This window comes from Mytilus californianus, unplaced genomic scaffold, assembly GCF_021869535.1.
Source record: "Mytilus californianus isolate M0D057914Y unplaced genomic scaffold, xbMytCali1.0.p SCAF_4, whole genome shotgun sequence".
Classification (NCBI taxonomy): domain Eukaryota; kingdom Metazoa; phylum Mollusca; class Bivalvia; order Mytilida; family Mytilidae; genus Mytilus; species Mytilus californianus.
In genome coordinates this window covers 91199087-91215122 of record NW_026262690.1, presented here as the reverse complement: position 1 = coordinate 91215122, position 16036 = coordinate 91199087, and the positions used below count along the sequence as shown (strand labels likewise).

General features: G+C 32.8%; 1 protein-coding gene across 2 annotated transcripts; it reads right to left on the bottom strand.

Moving 5' to 3' along the window:
- Positions 1 to 3081: 3081 nt before the first annotated feature.
- Positions 3082 to 15945, bottom strand: LOC127698817 (probable inactive tRNA-specific adenosine deaminase-like protein 3). 2 transcript variants are annotated; one of them, XM_052202504.1, is made up of 10 exons: positions 15849 to 15945; positions 14923 to 15079; positions 14310 to 14520; positions 12067 to 12121; positions 10435 to 10505; positions 8034 to 8238; positions 6401 to 6506; positions 5977 to 6133; positions 5294 to 5408; positions 3082 to 3696 (listed from the first exon to the last, which is right to left on the bottom strand). In XM_052202504.1, exons 3-10 carry the CDS (start codon positions 14440 to 14442, stop codon positions 3516 to 3518), a joined length of 1023 nt encoding a protein of 340 aa, XP_052058464.1. In that variant the 5' UTR covers positions 14443 to 14520; positions 14923 to 15079; positions 15849 to 15945; the 3' UTR covers positions 3082 to 3515. The 2 variants fall into 2 exon arrangements, with proteins under 2 accessions (XP_052058464.1, XP_052058465.1); XM_052202505.1 differs by lacking the exon at positions 14923 to 15079.
- Between the last annotated feature and the right edge of the window lie 91 nt (positions 15946 to 16036).

Genomic DNA, 16036 nt, shown 5'->3' with positions numbered 1-16036 from the left:
GGGGGGGGGGGGGGGGGGGGGGTCTGATCCAGGATCCTGCTTATTGTTTTGTCAGATTCCTGTATCCCTCTATAATCATTGTAATAATAGCCCCTGTAATTTCACATGTCCCGCCCTACTTTATTTCTCTTTTTCACACACAATAATTTGACTTTCACGAGTAATGCTTACAAAAAATCGGTCAATCCCATGGCACGCTTTGACCCCAATGAGACCCACCTATAAGACATGAAGACCATTTCATTTATTCAAATAATTCTTTGTTCTATAAATGTCCATTCATAAAAAAAAAAAAATGTCCTTTACAATTTACACTGCTGCTAAAACACTTCACCGAGTCAGATCACTAAAAATGAATATTACATAGTCAGTAAACTGAAAAAAAAAGTTAAATCAAGATGCATTCACATACAGCTTTCAATAAACTTAATAAAATGCTCCGCTGGGCGCAGCTTGATACGACCGCAGAGGTCAAACCCTGAACAGTTGGGGCAAGTATGGACACAACATTCCAGCTTGATACAGCACTGAATTTGGATTGTGATTAAATATTTGACACAGCATAGGTTTCTGACACAGAATGAATGTGGTCTAAGAACTTAAAAAATTTTAGTTTACCTATTCAAACCATATCATTATTATTTGCTTTTATATATAAATCAGAAATTACCAATTTAAAATGGAAAATTTTAAAGAAAAAAAAAATCCCTCCCCCAAATTTTTTGAACCCCCTTATGATTCATCACCCCCAAACTCAATCCCAGCCTTCCCTTTGTGGTATGATACCTTGCAGTACAATTTCAGAGAGATCCATACACTTGAACAAAAGTTATTGTCTGGAAACTAGAAAAATGCTTGTTTTTAGGCCCCTTTTTGGACCCAAATTCCTAATCGTTTAGGGCAATTACCCCCAAACTCAAACCCAGCTTTCCCTTTGTGATATGGAACCTTGTAGTACAATTTCATAAAGATCCATACACTTACACACAAGTTATTGTCCTGAAACTAGAAAAATGCTTGTTTTTTGCCCTTTTTTGGCCTCTAATTCCTAAAATTTGGAGGCAATTACCCCCAAAATCAATCCCAGCATTCCCTTTGTGGTATGGTACCTTGCAGTACAATTTCAGAGAGATCCATACACTTAAACACAAGTTATTGTCTGGAAACTAGAAAAATGCTTATTTTTGGCCCCTTTTTGGCCCCTTATTCCTAAACGTTTTGGGCAATTACCCCAAAACTCAATTTCAGCTTTCCCTTTGTGATATGGAACCTTGTAGTACAATTTCAGAAAGATCCATATGCTTACACACAAGTTATTGTCATGAAACTAGAAAAATGCTTGTTTTTTGCCCTTTTTTGGCCCCTAATTCCTAAAATTTTGAGGCAATTACCCCCAACATCAATCCCAGCATTCCCTTTGTGATATGGAACCTTGTGGTACAATGTCAGAGAGATCCATACACTAACACACAAGTTATGTCTGGAAGTTACAAAAATGCTTATTTTTGGCCCCTAATTCCTTAACTGTTGGTACCATAACCCCCAAAATCAATCCCAACCTTCCTTTTGTGGTATTGAACCTTATGGTAAAATTTCATAGAGATCCATTCACTTAAACTAAAGTTAGAGTGCGAAAACCAATGTGTCTTTGGACGACGACGACAATGCCAACGTCATACCAATAAACGACCGCAAAATTTTTTTGCGGTCGTATAAAAACCTGTTATCCAATCTATTAAATACCCAACTTATTTGCATATTAACTGGTTTGTTCCCTTGTTATAAAACACGAGACAAAAATAAATAACTTTTAAACATTGGCATAATTTAATTGATTCAATTTGTTATGTAAATTTTCATCATAAACTATATGTTAATGAAAAACTCACTCAGGCAGAGTTGAGCTGAAATGGTTTTGTGTTTTTGACTTTCTATTTAGGCCCATTTGGTTTTTATGCTTTCAAACATTTTTGTTGTTGTTGAGTTTTTGAAACTTTTGGTTATGAGTGTACCTAAGAAAGGTTACCCCAGACATGTGTTATGGAAATCATGTCCTTTGTTTTCTACATGATCTAAACTTAAGATTTAAAGATTGCAATTATATATATTAGCAATTCAAAAATTTATGGAATAGGTCTAAATACCAAGAAACTAGAGGTTCCTAAATGTCTAAAGCCCCCACCACAAAAATATGCCATTCTGATATTTATATTCGTTTTAATCCTAATCTTTTATCACAATCAAAATGTTATTCCTAGAAAAGATTATTTGTTTTCAAATTGATGAAGAAATCAATGCATTTTTTTTTCTTTAATTTTTAGTTATAGTTCAACAAGCCAAAGGTGTATGCAAAATTTAACTAAAATCTGTGACAGCCTATTTACTGTATACTTTGAACTTTAAGGCAATAACCCCTATAAGGAGTCATCTGATAATTTGAGTGGAATTAAATATGGTATTATGAACATAATAAGATGATAAGTAAAAAATCGTGAATTTTCCCTTTAACCTTAACATTCTGGACATTTTTTGAGTTATCATATTTTCTTTATCCATTATGGTCTTAAATATTACAAACTTTATACTAGATGCCAAAATTTTCATTCAAATCAAGTTTGGTTTCATTTTGTACAGTGGTATCAGGATTTTTTTTAAACAAGACTTGACAGACAGATGTATGGACGCCTTGTATTTCTATGTCCCCCGCAACGTCTCGTGCGGCGACAAAAAAGTTTATGAAGATTGATGCCAAGTGATGGAAATCACTCACATGGCCAATAGGGCCAAGGGGGTTAGCTAAAACAGAATAACAAAAGTTTAGTTTAAAAACAGAACATAAATCATCTCCTGTAGTTAGGTGTCAGCATTTACTATGGGTTTAAGCCTGACTGTGACTTTGAGATGTAAACATACAAATTCATGTCACTTTTGACAATTCAATATAATTTTGTATTGTTTATTTAGTTTGCGTGCTCTTAGTTTTCATCTAATAAGGTATTCACCATTTAATTAAGGTGTTGTTTCAAAACACAATGCATTCTTTCTTTCTACAGTACTATCATCACTTTGATTAGTAATATCTTCAAGTATCAAGGCTTTTATTCAAAACCAAACATTAACAAATAACATAATTGGGCATTTCTTTTTTCACCAGAATGAACAAAAGCCTGTTCTTATCTGTTCATATTATCAGGCAACTCAGGATTTCAATAAAACTTTAAATTATTGCAATGGTAATTTTAATTTTCATCTCTTTGGTTGTTACAGCAACATTATGGGAACAATGTATTTATTCTCACAGTTTCACAGTTTTATATAATATATTCTATTACACATTTTTTCAAGGAAACAATTTTGTGGTTACCTTGAACATGTTTATATTAGTACATCCGAGTAATGTCAGATGATAGATTCTCACAGCTGACCTGGTGAACATCGCAGAATACCTAATTACCGGATGACATGTAGGATTTCAAAGTAAAACCATACTGGTGTAAATTTTTTAATTCAGTAGGTCAAGTAATGTCATTCATCAGTTTGTTGCACCTGTCCTGGAGGACATCACAGAATACTTCATAATGATGATTGATACCAGACTGTACATGAAGTTTATATTTAGATCCTAAAGCACCTTCTGGATGTGGGCTCCCATAGAAAACCCTTGATATTCTGGAATGTACTAAAGCCATTGCACACCTAAAATAAAAATGATTTTGTCAACTATATTGTTTCATGGTACATGTATTTTGATTCAGACTGTAACTGTACAATACTGACATTGCTGTGTTTGGTGCTCATTTCTTAATTTGCCTTCCTTAAGACTTATCACAGGGTTTGTTCTTACATGAGCAACCCAATGGGTGCCACATGTGGAGCAGAATCTGCTGACACTTCCAGAGCACCTGAGATCACCCCCAGTTTTTGGTGGGGTTTATGTTGCTCAGTCTATAGGTTACTATGTTGTGTTTTGTTTACAATTGTTTGTCGTTTGGTCTTTTTGTATTTTGTCATGGCATTGTCAGTTTGCTTTTTGGCATATGAGTTTGAATATCTCTTTTGTATCTTTCGCTTCTTTTTAAAGAATGCTCAGAGTAAAAAATTGAGTAGCTAAGACCATCTAAGATCAACTTTATTTGAAGCAGCTTCAACCTTAATTTTCGTACAAATCATAAAATTGAGTTGTGATTGTCAGAATGTATTTACTGTGGATTCATCCAGTTCATAGATTTTAAAGGGAAAATTCTATTTTCATGGATACATTATTTCATGGCTTTGACAAATTCTGATATGAAATTTGTACATTTTGTATTTACTTAAGCATGTTGACCCTGAAATTCCTGATTCACCTATACCAGGGACCTATACTATGGAAATTAGTACCAAACAAAAAATCATTAATCCACAGTAAGAATTCAAGACCAATATCCCTAAAATTACCAAGGGACAGATGATAACAGCAGTAGTATTGACCTAATAAATGCAATTCATGGTGAGCAATACAAAATTGATACTTTCACTGAATATTTATGCCCCGCCAAAGCGGAGGGGGCATTAAGTTTTACCCTTGTCTGTCCGTACGTCCGTACGTCCCAAAATTGGTTTCCGTTCTCTAACTTTAGTTTGCCTCTACCAAATGTTATGAAACTTATACACAATGCTCATTACCACAAAACTCAGATTAAGTACAAATTTGGCTAGCTTCACTTTTACAGTTCTTGAGTTATGGCCCTTTAGAAAGTTATATGCAAGCGGGGGCATCATCTGGTCCCATGGACACATTCCCCATTTATTTTTTTTAACTATCATCAATTATAACACATAAACACAAATTTTGCCTTGATAAATTCAGCTTTAATTGGTGTTTTTTGTCATATAAACATGTATAAACAAGAATGTGTCCATAGTACACGGATGCCCCACTCGCACTACCATTTTCTATGTTCAGTGGTCCGTGAAATTGGGGTCATAACTCTAATTTGGCATTAAAATTAGAAAGATTATATCATAGGGAACATGTGTACTAAGTTTCAAATTGATTGGACTTCAACTTCATCAAAAACTACCTTGACCAAAAACTTAAACCTGAAGCGGGGCAGACGGATGGACGAACGAACCAACACGTGGGACCAGAAAACATAATGCCCCTACTACTATAGTAGTATCCTATGTCATTTGGTCTCTGGTGGAGAGTTGTCTCATTGGCAATTATACCAAATCTTTTTATTTTTATAAATACCAGTTTCAAGAAAAAATATTTTATTGATACACAGAATATTAGTATTATAATACTTGCATAATGCATGGTTCTGTGGTAACATACAAGTCATAACCAGTACACAAATAGGGGCCTGTTTTGTCTTTCTTCTGTATGCAACAGAATTCTTTTTGTAAATTGTTGCAACATTTATCTGCAAAGAAAACCAAATATGCAACTAAAAACCCATGGTATTAGATATTAGATATTAGAAGCCTTCATAACCAGCATGCTTAGACTTGATCATAAACTGCAATAGACGGCAAACTAACAAGCAATGTGTCTTGTTTTCCAGGAAAATTAGAATAATATCCCATTACTGTTTTAATTTGCAATTCACAGTAGTTGCTGAGCATGCCTGAATATAAGAATGAAAGGATTTATATATGCATGCAGAGGTATAACAAATTTCATGGATCTATTGATCAATTAAAACAACAAAATCTATATTTTCAACTTATTTGATCAACCAGCTGAATGATTATTTTCCCTTTAATTCAACACTGGGTAGCATGGTCAATTCCTTAGGAATTGCACATTTGCGTCATTAAAATCATTTCAATTTTAATATATTATTTCACAAATAATTATTACCATAAATAAGTTTGACAATCCCCATTCATATATAATCAGTGCAACCTTTTCCACCACATGAATTCAAGGAAAAAATGTTTAGTAATTTGGTAAAACACTGAAAAATTCTCTACTTTTTTAAAACATACCTGATAATTGCCACATTCCACCCCCTTGAACTGTGGCCACCTGATCTATTGCCACCATTACAGCATGCTGAAGAGGATGTTTTCCTTGTCGCAAGTCACATGACTTTGCTATTATTGTGTCCGACTGGGGATCTACTATCACAGCTCCTATATGTAACTTTAAAAAAATAAATAAAACATGGACTATAACAAACTCACAACAGCATATAGTATTTATAGGACAAAATGTCAATGTATGATAAATTAAGTTTTATATGTGTAAAGAGAACAATCATTTCTATTTCAAATTAAATATAGAAGAAGAAAACAAAATACTGAAATGGCAATTTTTGACAGGTAATTCTGGACTGATGTTAAAAATTGATAGTTTATATATATATCTAGTCTAATAAAAACTGAACTGATATGGATATAACAGTAAAACCTGGTAAGCTGAAGACTTGGCAACAGAAATAGCTTCTTCCATGTTCTTATTTATAAGATTCACTTCTTCTGTACTGAAAAAGCTTCTGTTCAAAAGTTTGGTTATCCTGTAAACAAATATTAAACATATCTTAAAATTAATATCATTTTGTAATTCTAATTGATTGAATGATTCTTCAGGGAAATATGTTTTTAATTACAAATTAAAAGTTTTTGACTTTGCTCAAAAAGTTTGTCTAAATGTTAGTGTTTATTGTTATATTGTGTGCTTTTCTTTTGCTTTTTTTTTATTGATCATGGATTGCCGTTTGATTTCTGATTTTCCAACTTTTCTAATAAAATGGGATTGTGTGAATTAAGTTTGGTTTTGTTGTTTGTTGAAAAATTGTTGGTTTATGGATTGAAAATAAAAAAGTTTTAGACCTAACAAATTACAAATCAATGAAAAATTATTGGGTATCAAAATTCACTGTTTTGACTGAGCACATTAAAATCCATGCAAATAAAAGAACAGAGTTCCAATGTCCCCCGCATTTCACATATTTTATCGAACCAAGGACAATAACTAAAAACAGTACTTTTTTTTGGTTCTTTAAAACAATTTATTAATATCTAAGAGAAATGAAGGCTTCAGAGCAAATGCAATGCCATTTCCGTTGTAATTAATTTTTTCAAGGGGCATAACTTGTTAAAAATATTTGATCACCACTTATTTTCAAAAGTGTCAAAGACATTGCTGATATAAACTGATGATATAAGTTTCATAAAATTCTTGCAAGATTTGCAGAATTTTACACATGAGAGCACTAACAATGCAATGTGCCATATAATCAATATTTCCAAAGGGACATGACTCTTTTAAAAATAATTGATCGGCAATAATTCTCAAATTTGTCTGAGACATTGATTATATAAACCTATAATTTCAATTTCATAAAAATCTGGCTAGAATTTGTACAGATAAGAGCGCTCATAAGGCAATTTTCCATATATTTAATATTTCCAAGGGGCATAACTCTTTTAAAAATAATTGATTGACACTGATTTTTGAACTCATCAAAGACATTGCTGATTTAAACCTATGATATAAGTTTCATAAAATTCTAACAAAAATTGTACACATGAGAGCCCTAGCGATGCAAATTTCCATATAATTAATGTTTCCAAGGGGCATAACTCTTTTAAAAATAATTGATCGACACTGATTTTCGAACTCGTCCAAGACATTGCTAATATAAACCTATGATATAAGTTTCATAAAATTCTGGCAAGAACTGTACACATGAGAACGCTAACGATGCAATTTTCCATATAATTGATGTTTCCAAGGGGCTTAACTCTTTTAAAAATATTTGATCCGCACTGATTTTTGAACTCGTCCAAGACATTACAGATATAAAGCAACGATATAAGTTTCATAAAAATCTGGCAAGAACTGTACACCTGAGAGCACTAACAAGACCCGACGGACAGACGCCCATTCTTTCCATGTCCCTTGCAATGCATTTCGCGGGGAACAATAAAAAAAAACTGATGAATAAAAGCACTTTAAAAAAAATCCTTTGGTATAGTCAACTTTAAAAAAAATTAAATTATAGTCCCCTTATATTTTCTTTTTTTTTTAATAGGAATACCTTTTATCTTCATGGAAACTACATGGCCAATATTGTACTGCATTGTTATACTGTTGTCTGGTCAAGGGAGGTAATTTAGGTACTTTTACCATATATGGTTTACTAACATGACAATAGACTGAATTCTTTTCACACAAATCTGTCCAGATATCAGTCAAGAAATCATCTTCATAATTCTCAGCAACAATTATCTGCAATTCGTTGGCTGAAAGATATTTACACCACATTAAACACATTTTTTAATTGTATTTATCCAAGCTGGTAAAGATGGTTTGAAGTTTTAACATTTGTCAATGCTGTTTCAAAGAAAATTAAAATAATTTCACCAGCAGGAATGATTTATATATTATATATTTCATAAGCAGGCAAAATTTTTCCTGCATGTAATTAAGGCAATTACCAAATAAATAATATGAAACAGTATACTGTGGATTCATTTATTTTTGGTGGATACCAATTTTCACGGATTTTGTGGGTAAAAATGAACCATGAATATAAATGTTCAAAGAAGTACAATTTTCTATAGGCTTGTATGCAGACTGGCAAAACCAGGAAATCAAATTTCGAGTCTACGTACAAGCCTATAGAAAATTTGTACTTTGTTGAACATTTATACTAATCTTCACCCAAAAAATCCATGAAAATGGGCATCCATGAACAGTATATACATTTACAACCATTTACATGTGACTGTTATAGTAACACATGTTACTATTTTGTCTGTTTTAGTTTATAAGTAAATGTATTTAAATTGCACCACTTACTTCCAAATTTAAGCTATCTTAAAATAAATATCACTTTGTTATTATAAATAATTGAAGGATTCTTCATGTCCAAAATATACTGTGATATGTTATTGCTATTTTCTTATTATTTAACTAAAACCAAAATTTTGTGCAAAAAAGTTTTATGCAAACATATAATGAAATTTTTACATATTTATTCTATGGTCCTCTGCATTTTGAGATTTGTAATGTCATAATATTGGACTTGCTGAGCTTAAAAATTATTTCTCTTTTAAAATTAAGTTTTGAGTTCCTCATTTTGAGGCAAATAAAGGACCTACAAAGAATATGTCTACCATACTGAACATTTTTATGTCTTTCTACTTCTTTTAAATCTGATAATTTTCCCTTGGTGTAATTTTTGTCGAGCCTGCAACTTTTGTCGCAGAAAGCTGAACATAGGGATAGTGATCCGGTGGTGGCGGCGGCGATGTTAACTAACTTCTTAAAAGCTTAATATTTCAGAAGGTAGAAGACCTGGATGCTTCATACTTTGTATACAGATGGCTAAGATGCCTTATGATATGAAATTTCCGTCTGTCATATGTCCATTTTCCTTGACCTCATTTTCATCGTTCAGTGACTATTTGAAAAAAAAGTTAAGATTTTTTGTAATGTTAATTTCTCTCGTATTATGAGTAATAGGATAACTTTATTTGGTTTGTGCGTACCTTGCAAGTCCTCATGCCTGTCAGATAGTTTTCACTTGACCTCGACCTCATTTCATGGATCAGTGAACAAGGTTACGTTTTCTTGGTCAAGTCTACATCTCAGATACTATAAGTAAAAGGTCTACTATATTTGGTGTATGTAATGATTGTAAGTTGTACATGTCCAACTGGCAGGTGTCATCTGACCTTGACCTCATTTTCATGGTTCAGTGGTAAAAGTTAAGTTTTTGTGTTTTGGTCTGTATTTCTAATACTGTATGCAATAGGTCCACTATATTTGGTGTATGGAAATATTTTACGATGTACATGTCAGTCTGGCAGGTTTTATTTAACCTTGACCTCATTTTCACGGTTCATTGCTCAATGTTAAGTTTTTCTGTTTTGGTCTGTTTTTCAAATAATGTATGGAAATCTTTTACGATGTACATGTCAGTCTGGCAGGTATCATCTGACGTTCACATCATTTTCATGGTTCATTGGTCAATGTTCAGTTTTCTTGGTTAACTTTGTTTCTTAGATACTATAAGCAATAGGTCAAATATATTTGATGCATTGAATGATTTTAAGGTGATCATGTCTGTCTGGCAGGGTTCATCTGACCTTGACCTCATTTTTATGGCTCATTGATCAATATAAAATTTCAATCGTTTGGTCTGTTTCTTAGATACTATAAGCCATAAGTCATCAATATTCAGTGTATGTAATGATTGTATTAAAGGTGTACATGTATTTCTGGCTTGGTTTATCTGACCTTGACCTCATTTTCTTGGATCATAAATGTTAATGTGATACTAGTAAAACTTTATATTTATGACTTTCAACATAAAATCAATGGTCAGTATAGTAGGCGAGACATATCAGCGTATGCACTCTTGTGGAAGTTGTTTCATTCTACATCTATCAATAAGATAAATAAATATAATATAAAAATCAATAAAATAATACCTTGATTTGTATTGGATCTGACTCTTTTCAGGTGGGATAACTTGTCCAAAGGTAAATGTTTACAAATGTTTCTGTAAAGTAAATAAACTAGACATCATTGAGATGGGAGCCATTTCTGTGGGCCCCGCTGTGAATAACATGTGGTAAAAAATTTGTATCTTTACCATAGGACATGGGGTTGTCATCTGAAACCAAAGTTTTTGACCTTGACCTTTGACCTAAGCAGTTGTACATACTTCATGACACACCCTCTGGTGTTGGTTAATATACATGTCAGGTATAAACTTTGAAATCATAACGGTTCTCTAGATATAGAGCGAACACGATCTTTACCATAGAACATGGGGTTGTCAAATGAAAACCAAAGTTTTTGACCTTGACCTTTGACCTAGGAAGTCGTACATACATCATGACACACCTTCTGGTGTTGGTTAACTTAATATACATATAAGTATAAAGTATGAAATCATAACGGTTCTTTAGATATAGAGTGGAAACAATTTGTTACGGACAGAAGGACAGACAGACTGATCACTACAGGGCTACCTGCCATTCGCCGGGGCCCTAATAAAATCCTCTGTTAAAAAGATGGAATAATCACACATTGAATCAATGCATGTATTAAACATAATGTACAAGAAAGAAAGACATTAGGAAAAACAAAATAAACTGTTATCACAGAGATATGTCTCGCCTTTTTGTAATTTTGATAACACTAATGTTGAAATTAAAATAGCAATACTTTAACATGTAAGTTATGCAAATATTCAAAGTCGATGAACCATGACTGAAGGTTCATGGCTAAACAATCTCCATGGAATGAGATGTGCCAATGCTAATACAACTGCATACCAAATACCATTGACTTATTATAAGTCGTTCCCTTTAAACAAACCTAAACACAAACATTAACTTGTAAACTATGTAAAAGTTTCAAAGTCAATGAACCATGATCAGGGGTGGGTCTATATAATCTCCATGGAAACGATACTTGCAAATGCCAATAAATTTGCATACCAAATATTATTGACTTAACATTAGCAGTTCATCTTAAACTGATCTAATCACAAACTAATACATGTTAACTAAGCAAAATTTTCAAAGTCTATAGACCATGACTGAGGGGGCGGAGCCAAATAATCTCCATGGAAATAAGATATGCCAATGCTTATACAACTGCATACCAAATATCATTGACCTACCACTAGTGGTTCCCCATAAATTGGTCTAATCAAAAACTAATACATGTAAACTATGAAAAGTTTCAAAGTCAATAGACCTTGACTGAGGGGGCGGGGCCAAATAATCTCCATGGTAATGAGATGTGCCAATGCTAATACAACCGCATACCAAATATCATTGACCTACCACTAGTGGTTCACCATGAACTAGACCTAATCACAAACTATTACATTGTTGACACCGCCGTCAATGCTGGAAACAGCATACCTATTTCTTGCTTTTTGACTCCGTCAAGGCGAGACAAAAACCCAACAGGAATAACAGGAATTTCCTAAAACATTTGACATCAAAACTATCTATGCCATCTCATCCCTGAACGAAAACCCACAATAAACACTAGCTTACAACATTTACAGGATACTACTTCATTTTTGGTTAATTGCAACTTACTTCACTATTTCTGAGGTCTTCTTTTTGTCTTTAATTGTACACACAAATATGTCAACTGAAAAAAATGAATAAATAAAATAAAGTTTTTAAAGTTATGGGCAACTGATTTCAAAGGATTCATTTAGTAATATTTCAGAAAATAAAAGAGATAAATACATCATATTTTTTCAACTTTCTGTTATAGTTCAAGGAGCAAATGTTATATGCAAATTCTATTAAGATCTATGAAATAACATTTACTGTACCTTGACTTAAAATGATACAATCTTACTGAGGTAATCCAGTTACTTTTTTGCACATTATTTTCTGAATGGTCATTGATTTCTAGGTATATGTTTTATCCCTGTCTTGTGTTGAATATTTTTTGTACTGAATTCTGACAAATTGTCTGAGAGCTTCGGTCAAACTTGGCTGAAATATGCCTAGTAATAATAGTTTTTAAAAGAAACTATTTTTTTTGTAAAAGAGTGAACAAGAGTGCACATGCTGAAATGTTTCACCTCTTTTACTTACCATGATTAATTTTATGTTGATAGTCCTCAAGATAAAGTATTACTACAAATATTATCAATGATCCGTGAAAATAAGGTCAAGGTCAGATAAACCATTCGATACACTAAATATAGTTGAGCTAATTGCTTATAGTATCTGAGAAACAGATTTAACCAGAAAACCAAACATTGACAAATGACCCATAAAAATGAGGTCAAGGACAGACGATACCAGTCAGACTGACATGTACTCATTATAATCATTCCATACACCAAATGAAGTTGACCTATTGCTTATAGAATTCGAAAAACAGACCAAAACACAAAAACATCACACTGACCAATGAACCGCGAAAAATTAGGTCAAGGTTAGATGATAAGTGCCAGACAGACATGTACACCTTACAATCATTCCATACACCAAACAAGTTAACCTATTGCTTTTAGTATTTAAAAAAAAACGGACCTTATAACAAAAAACTTAACATTAACTGAACCATGATAATGAGGTCAAGGTCAGATGAAACCTGCCAGACGACATGTGCCCTTCACAATTATCAACTACACCACATATAGTTGACCTACTGCTTATAGTATCAGTGAAACAGACATAATCTAGTAACTTTAACCTTAATCACCGATCGATGAAATGAGGTTGAGGTCAGATGAACACTGTCTGACGGACATGTAGATGTTCACAGGAACCCATATACCAAAATATAGTTATCCTACTACTCATAATAAGCTACAAATTCAAAGCTATAGCGGTGGGGGCATTAAGTTTTACCCTTGTCCGTCTGTATGTACGTACGTCCCAAAATTGGTTTTCGTTCTCTAACTTCAGTTTGCCTCAACCAAATGATATGAAACTTCTACACAATGCTTATTACCACAAAACACAGATCAAGTTTGAATTTTGGTAGCATCACTTTTACTGTTCTAGAGTTATGCCCCTTTACAAATTTTTAGTTTCCGTTCTCTAACTTAAGTTTGTCTCAACTAAATGTTATGAAACTTATACACAATGCTTAATACCACAAAACACAGATCAAATATGAATTTTGGTGCGTCACTTCAACCGTTCTAGAGTTATGCCCCTTTACAAATGGAAAAATTGCAAAAAAAATTTTTTCTTCTAAATATCAAGTAATTTTTAAAATTGGAGTTATCTTCCTTTGTCCATGATTATAGTTGAATCAACTACAATCAATGCTTTATACAATGCAATATTTAATTTTGACTTCCACTGATAAAACACAGATCAAGTTGAATTTGGGTAGTGTCGCTTTTACCGTTCTTCAGTTATGTCCCTGTATAACTATATGCTATGCAAGCGGGGGCATCATCTGTGTCCACATGTGGACACTATCCACATTTATTTTTCAAGCAGTCGCTGAACCATAGAAATGAGTCAAGGACAATGGACATATGACAGAAAGAAACTTTGTAACTTAAAGTATCTGCATACAAGGTATAAAGCATTAACCTGATGAAGGTCTCCTACCTTCTGAAATATTAAGCTTTATACAAATTGTTTACATTGCCACTGCCGCAGCCAGATAGTAATCCCTATGTCTCACTTGATGCAAATTTTGTCGCAGGCAAGTCAAAAATGAATCACATGATGACACCTAAATCCAAATGAAAGTAGCTCATATTACACTGTAAAAAGTATTCTTTAAAAAAAAATTGTTCATTATCTCAACCATGAAAGTAAAAAATATTAACAAATGGGAATTAATTCTTACAAACCTAACTTAAGTGAACGATAATATACATCATCTAAAACCGCTTCTGGTTGTTTTATTGAAGTTGTTTCTTTACTGAATTGTTTCTTTGAGCTGGAACTAATATTATTTTCACAGCAATCGCTCAAAACCTCCATGTTCTTAATCCAAAGTTCACAACTGTCATCGTAATCTACATCAGGATGGTCCACCTACTTTCAGTTATAAATACAGATCTGATGAAGAAAAGGAAAAATATTATGGATAATAATGATATATGTCAAGGACATACGTCCTTGTATATGTGTAACAGATATTTTAATTTTTGTTAATAATTCCTTTGATAAATATCATGAATATTTCAAGTTCTGCAGTCTTCCTAGGAAACTTTAAAAGATAATAACTTCTTGCAATGACCTTGACATTAGAGCATATGACCTCAATATTTTTTTTCCAATTAGGGATCCAGACAATTTTAGACCAAGGCTGACTCACACCTTTTTTGTTTCTTTATGTTTGTAACACAAGAATATACATGATGACAATAGCTCATTACATCATCACAGTTAATCTATTGGATTAGCATGATTAGCAACTTAAGGATAATCACAGATTTACCTGTTACTAGCCTTAATTACCTGTATACATTTAAAAAACTCTATTCTCCAATTCCTACTTCAGTTATATTTGATTAGTATTTCTTTGATCTACAGAACAACACATTTTTATGCTAGACATCCAAATTCAGCAATGCTGCTTCATGGACTTGGGAACTGGGGTCCTGGAGATCCCTATCTACAATATCATGAGTATGTATATCTTTATATTATTAAGGATTTGCAATTCTTTAAAACTGGATCACATGTACATTTGTATTTACTCAGTTTGCACGCCAATGTGTTACTGTTGTATTTAGCTTTTTGTAGGTAAAAAAACAGCATATTGCACAGGGCATATAGCATGTTACTAAAAATATGCTTCTCTTAGGTTGATATAACCTTGTATTGACCACATACAAAGGCTATAATTGTATAATATATAAACATGCACCTATTTATTAGACAGGTTTTTAATAACAAATTTAATTATATATGATTATGGGAAGATCATGGGAAGAAGTATTAAAATGGTTCTTTCTTATATTTAAACATGGTTGTTTTATATATATGTAATTATGCCAGAAATAGGTTATTAAAAAAAGAAGAAATGAAGTCATTGACAACAAATATCCACCAAATGCAAAGAGTTCTTCTAGTAATGCCCAATGATTATTACACTGCCACTGCCACCAGAAATGAGCGGGATGTTTACAGTGTATTGCTGTAATCTCTTTATTACATGTCTATGGGAGAACAGACACCAGGGTAAACTAGACTTAGGGTGAACATGTTACCCCCCCCCCTGGACTTAGGATGAACATGTTACCCCCCCACATATCATTCCAAGTTAATCATGTTAATATAATTTTTCAAAGACAAAGGTATGCTGAGGTTCCTTTTTTCAATTATGGAATATCTGAGGACCTATAAATGGAAAACATTGTCCTAAGAAATTTTGAACTAACACTCTAATCGTGAGTGGAGTAATTCTATGTGATTAGTTTGAGTATATGGACTGCATGGGATCTCTGTATATTCTTAACCGGAAAATATGTCCGACAAGGTTTTGTCTTTTAGAAATTTGGAAAGAAAATATATTAAACAACGTTCTATTGGCTGAAATTACAGATTTGTCCAATCGTACGTTCTGTAT

Excerpts from the sequence above, each read along its gene's own strand:
- LOC127698817 (XM_052202504.1), bottom strand. The coding sequence starts at position 14,442 with ATGGAGGTTTTGAGCGATTGCTGTGAAAATAATATTAGTTCCAGCTCA. Across the intron at positions 6,134-6,400 it reads CCAAGTCTTCAGCTTACCAG|TTACATATAGGAGCTGTGAT; the intron begins GTTTTACTGTTA and ends ATTTTTTTAAAG. Across the intron at positions 5,409-5,976 it reads TGGAATGTGGCAATTATCAG|ATAAATGTTGCAACAATTTA; the intron begins GTATGTTTTAAA and ends TTTTCTTTGCAG.